The sequence below is a fragment of the Limulus polyphemus genome, unplaced genomic scaffold, assembly GCF_000517525.1.
Source record: "Limulus polyphemus unplaced genomic scaffold, Limulus_polyphemus-2.1.2 Scaffold992, whole genome shotgun sequence".
In the NCBI taxonomy this organism is placed as follows: domain Eukaryota; kingdom Metazoa; phylum Arthropoda; class Merostomata; order Xiphosura; family Limulidae; genus Limulus; species Limulus polyphemus.
The window spans coordinates 251,228-256,732 of NW_013666602.1; the positions used below are offsets into that span (position 1 = coordinate 251,228).

A 5,505-nucleotide genomic window follows, 5' to 3' on the forward strand; every position below is an offset into this window, starting at 1 on the left:
ACATATTTAAACATGTTTTTAATACACAATTAATCTTTCATCAGTGAGACTTTGTTACATTCGCACCAGAACTGTTCGTTTCCTTATTGGTAAGGTGGTGTTAATTGGAAAAGTTCTCGTTTCCCGTGTTCAAATAGACCTGGTCAACCGATCGCACATATACGACTAATGTATACCCTGGATGAACAGTACAGTTATCGTTCCGACAGACAAATATTAGTTGACCCCATATAATCAGAGTTACAAACGGACTAGCCACTCCTTCTTATTGCACGTGTGCTTTCAAGAGCCACCTACTTCGTCAGTCTAAAAACTGTTGACAATAAGTAAGATAAGCATTGGCTGACTGTTTTTCGATATTTTATCTCACCAGTCATGTTTATAAACCACAATGTCTACTAAGTATTTGTGCCATTTTTAGTTCAGCTAATTTTCCGAGAGTTTTGACTAATTAGAACGTGTGAATTACAAAATAAAAACCTAACAGCTGAATATGACCCTTAAAAATTATGCTGAATATTCCACTGTTCAGTTGAGCTCTCGTGCAAAAGCTTTTTGTATTGATGCTCTCCTTCATAATCAGCCGGCAAAGTTTTCTAGAAAAGATGACGGGGAGGAGAATCCTGCTACTGAAGAAAAATGTGCTCAAAATACCAATCCAGAGAGACCGTTGGAAACATGTTTATACAAGTCACCAGAGAAAGAACTGATCGTCGAAGAAATAGGTCAGTGCTGTACCAGTCTGTATATACTATATTTGGAATAGGTCAGTGATGTACCAGTTTGTATATACTATATTTGGAATAGGTCAGTGATGTACCAGTTTGTATATACTATATTTGGAATAGGTCAGTGGTGTACCAGTTTGTATATATTATATTTGGAATAGGTCAGTGGTGTACCAGTTTGTATATACTATATTTGGAATAGGTCAGTGGTGTACCAGTTTGTATATACTATATTTGGAATAGGTCAGTGGTGTACCAGTTTGTATATACTATATTTGGAATAGGTCAGTGGTGTACCAGTTTGTATATACTATATTTGAAATAGGTCAGTGACGTACCAGTTTGTATATACTATATTTGGAATAGGTCAGCGATGTGCCAGTTTGTATATACTATATTTGGAATAGGTCAGCGATGTGCCAGTTTGTATATATTATATTTGGAATAGGTCAGTGGTGTACCAGTTTGTATATACTATATTTGGAATAGGTCAGCGGTGTACCAGTTTGTATATACTATATTTGAATAGGTCAGTGATGTACCAGTTTGTATATACTATATTTGGAATAGGTCAGTGATGTACCAGTTTGTATATATTATATTTGGAATAGGTCAGCGATGTGCCAGTTTGTATATATTATATTTGGAATAGGTCAGTGATGTACCAGTTTGTATATACTATATTTGGAATAACTTGTATTGCTATAGTTATTATTGATTGTAAACTCCAGCTAGCTAAGGAGTGGATGCTTCTTATCTGTTTCGCTATAGTTTAATACAAAGATTAAAATTTAACAAGGTAACACCTAGATGCTACTGGTCTGTACAGCTAGAGTGTATTACCAAGAGTAAAATACAGTAAGATAACGAGTAATAACTACTGGTTATACTGGTACAGTTGATTTAAAGTAAGAATAAAATATAACACGAAACATACGATTATTACAAAGGTTTCTTATTTTTTACAACTAATTAAAACTAATGTTGAACTTACTAGCAACTGACTGTATATTCGTTGTATATTTTTCTAACTAACATATCCCTTTTAAGAAACACGCTAATTATCCTATGCTCTATATTATTAATTAGTTTTATATTTTTTATTACCTTAGATCATTTTCATTTTCGAAAATAGTTTCGACTAACCTAATAGTATCTTATTATGGTAACAAAAAATATCATTTTTTAATGTCAGAAATAAGTTAATTAATGACAATTTAGTAATTTATCACAGTGGCATAAAAGTCTAAGTAGCTTAACATATTTTCTGTTCGAGTAATAAGAAGTTGTAGCTGTTCTATTCCAGTTTATGACACACATGGTGGAAGTATAAAATGTGATATCTACTTTTCAATATTTTGCCATGGAATGCGACGTTTTGTTAATAATTAGAAATACAATACCTTTTTATAAGTTCATGTCACTGATTTTAAAATTCACCTTTGGTTAAAATATTAAGATAATTAATTATACCAAAATGTTTCAGCATTATGAAAGTTTCAATGAAATATATCAGTAATTACAATTTTCCCACGTCTTATAAACCTACAGTTGGTTCACACATATTATGTATACTATAATTCTACATTTGTAATAAAAATTAAATTAACATCCAATTAGTAACACTAGTCACTACATTAAACTAAAAGCGGATCTAATAATTGCAAGCAACTCATGATCAGAAACGCAAGTTTTGAAAACTATTTGAACTGGTGGGATTGTGGAAGTAAATTTGTTCAGATACAATGCAAAAACGGATATTTAAGGCCCACATTCAGAAACAGGAAAGCAATAATTGAGATACTTTTACAAATAATAAGCAAATTTCATCAGTATTGGATAAATCTTTCAAACAGTAATTTCAGTTAATGTGTATGAAACTCCAAAGAATCACAAAAACCCTGTAAAATTCAGATTGATCAAAAATGAATAAAACTGAATTAGCTATCTTTGTGAAAACTAAGTTGATTTATAGGATTATAAAATATAACAAGAACGCATTAGAATGCCAATCTAATGTGAATGTAAATAACAATATTATTTCTGCGGTACCATTATATAAACTTTTAACTTAGTACTTTATAAACTAGAGAACGTCACGATGAGCTGGTACACTCAATAGCACTGATACACTGGTACACTGATTATATATATTTCTTTCATCAAAAGTGAAATTTAAAAAAATCATAAGGTTTTCATTTTTTAACAATTATATTGTTTAAAATCATAAGGAACTTTTGCTGAGTATAAATTTTAGTTCATATATAGATTGTTATATATAAACGTGTAGCAGTATGAATAGAAAGTTTAATGTTTTGGTTGTTCATCATTCAACTTTGTAATGAAGCATAACAGTCAAATAAATGATTAACAGTTATCCAGATACGAGCCGTGTGTTAGATGGTAGGTTTCGATACATTATACATAAAAATTAAACATTAGATCACGCCTAGAAACTTTTAACATTCCTCATCTTGTTTGATAAGTCAATATATTTTTTGCATTATATCCGTACAATAGGTTGTCGCCAAATTGTCCCGTTTTGTATTAAGCCTGAACGCCCATTTACTGACTCCACCTGCAGAAAGTATGAAACTGGCGCTTCAACAACCACGGGGTCAGCTCTTGACACCCACATCAATGTGGAGTTGTACATGCAAGATCTGTGGAAGAAGTTTCATCTGTTAGGCAATGAAATGATCATAACAAAAGCAGGACGGTTGGTATATTACAATGTCTATCCATTTGTGGTGAACTACGTGATTTAAAATTTTTGTCTGTAATGTTTGTACGAAGTAAGGTTCATTGCTACGCGTGCCTGAATTTGAAAATTGGATACTAGGATTTTCAGAAGTTGAGTAAATAAGTCTTACGAATGCTAAATGCTAGAAAATGATGGTTCTAAGTTATAAAGTTATAATGTTTTCAGCTGCTTTATTTTAAAGAATAAGATTTTTAAGACATGATCAGTCTTAAGGTCGCTTTGTTTTGGAGAGTATAGGTTTTTCTAGACCTTTTCAGGTTTAAGGTTGTTTTCAATGAAATGTTATTCTTAACGCTGTTTTAATTAATAGAAGAATTATCAGGAAAAGTATATCTTATAGATGTTTGTTTTTGAAGCGTACATTTTCAAGGAATAAGTCACTTTTAAAGTAGCTTTGTAAGGTACTTCAGTGAACTAGCTATAAACTGTTTGATCATAAAGTGTTTCTTTAATAATCATATTACTAAGCCTTCTTTTTCACGAGCTTATAACTAATAGAATGTAAGAGTTTAAATCATATATTGTCCTACTGTTTATTACAGACGGCTGTTTCCGGCATTAAAGGTGAAGATATCAGGGCTTCTTCCAGACGAACAATACTCTGTGTGGATAGACATCGTGCCAGTTGATTCCAACCGATACAGATATATGTACTGCAAGTAGGACAGATAATTTTGCTCAAAGCTAAGTTTAGTGCAAGCTGGCACAAAGCATCAGTCACTACATTAAAGTAAAATCATATTTAATAAGTGCACCTGAATATAGTTAGTATTAGGTAAACAACAACAAACAAACATTTAATAACATAGCATGATTACTTTTATCGCAAAGTTAATTCATGTCATTATTCACATAATTCATCTTTGGTTAGAATAATAAAATAATTATTGAAATATGTTTCAGCATTATGAAAGTTTGAATGAAATGAATTATTAATTATGATTTTCACACGTCTTATAAACCTATAACTGGTTCACACACGTTGTAAATACTCTAATTCTACATTTAGAATTGTTATAATGAAGTCAGTGGTTATCTCTCACCATTTCAATAACATTTAACCAATCTCCATTGAATTCATGTATCTCGCTTTGTTACTAGAACTTTGAAAATTAAGTTCCAATGATTGTTTACTTACTAAAGATTTTCATATTTTGCACGATAATGCACAATTCACGGAAATGTATAAGCCGGATAGGAGACAGAAAATGAGTAATTTGATTCAATTAAACAAAGTTTGACGTCATTAATATTCCTGATAAACTCGGAAGAGCAATCAAAGAAACGTTTCTGTGATATTCTTCGCAAAACGAGCTATGTCAATAAAAAATGCAGCAAGATAGATAACCAAATGTTTCTATAACAGTATTCTTAAAACATTCATAATCGATGATAAAGCCCAGCAGTATAAGTAATATGAGTGCATGTTTCCTGTAACGACGTCTAGCAGCATAAGTAATATAAGTGCATGTTTCCGTAATTAGGCCTAGCAATATAAGTAATATGAGTGCATGTTTCCGTAATAAAGTCCAACAGTATAAGTAATATAAGTGCATGTTTCCGTAATGAAGTCTAGCAATATAAGTATTATGAGTGCATGTTTCCTGTAACGACGTCTAGCAGTATAAGTAATATGAGTGCATGTTTCCTGTAACGACGTCTAGCAGTATAAGTAATATGAGTGCATGTTTCCGTAATAAACCCAGCAGGATAAATAGTATAAATGCATGTTTCCGTAATGAAGCCTAGCAATATAAGTAATATAAGTGCATGTTTCCGTAATAAAACCCAGCAGTATAAGTAATAAAAGTGCATGTTTCTGGTAACGACGTCTAGCAGTATAAGTAATATGAGTGTATGTTTCCGTAATAAATCCCAACAGTATAAGTAATATAAGTGCATGTTTCCGTAATGAAGCCTAGCAATATAAGTAATATGAGTGCATGTTTCCTGTAACGACGTATAGCAGTATAAGTAATATGAGTGCATGTTTCCGTAATAAAGCCCAGCAGT

At 31.7% G+C, this 5,505-nt stretch overlaps 1 protein-coding gene across 1 annotated transcript in view; it reads left to right on the forward strand.

The window, feature by feature from the left end:
* Positions 1-493: 493 nt before the first annotated feature.
* LOC106461582 (T-box transcription factor TBX15-like) overlaps positions 494-5,505 on the forward strand; it is a gene marked incomplete at its 3' end in the record, with an annotated part of 25,583 nt that continues 20,571 nt past the window's right edge. Inside the window, exons 1-3 of the mRNA XM_022388590.1 lie at positions 494-725; positions 3,249-3,447; positions 4,035-4,151. Coding sequence (XP_022244298.1) covers positions 494-725; positions 3,249-3,447; positions 4,035-4,151 — 548 coding nt within the window. The remainder of the gene's footprint in view (positions 726-3,248; positions 3,448-4,034; positions 4,152-5,505) is intronic.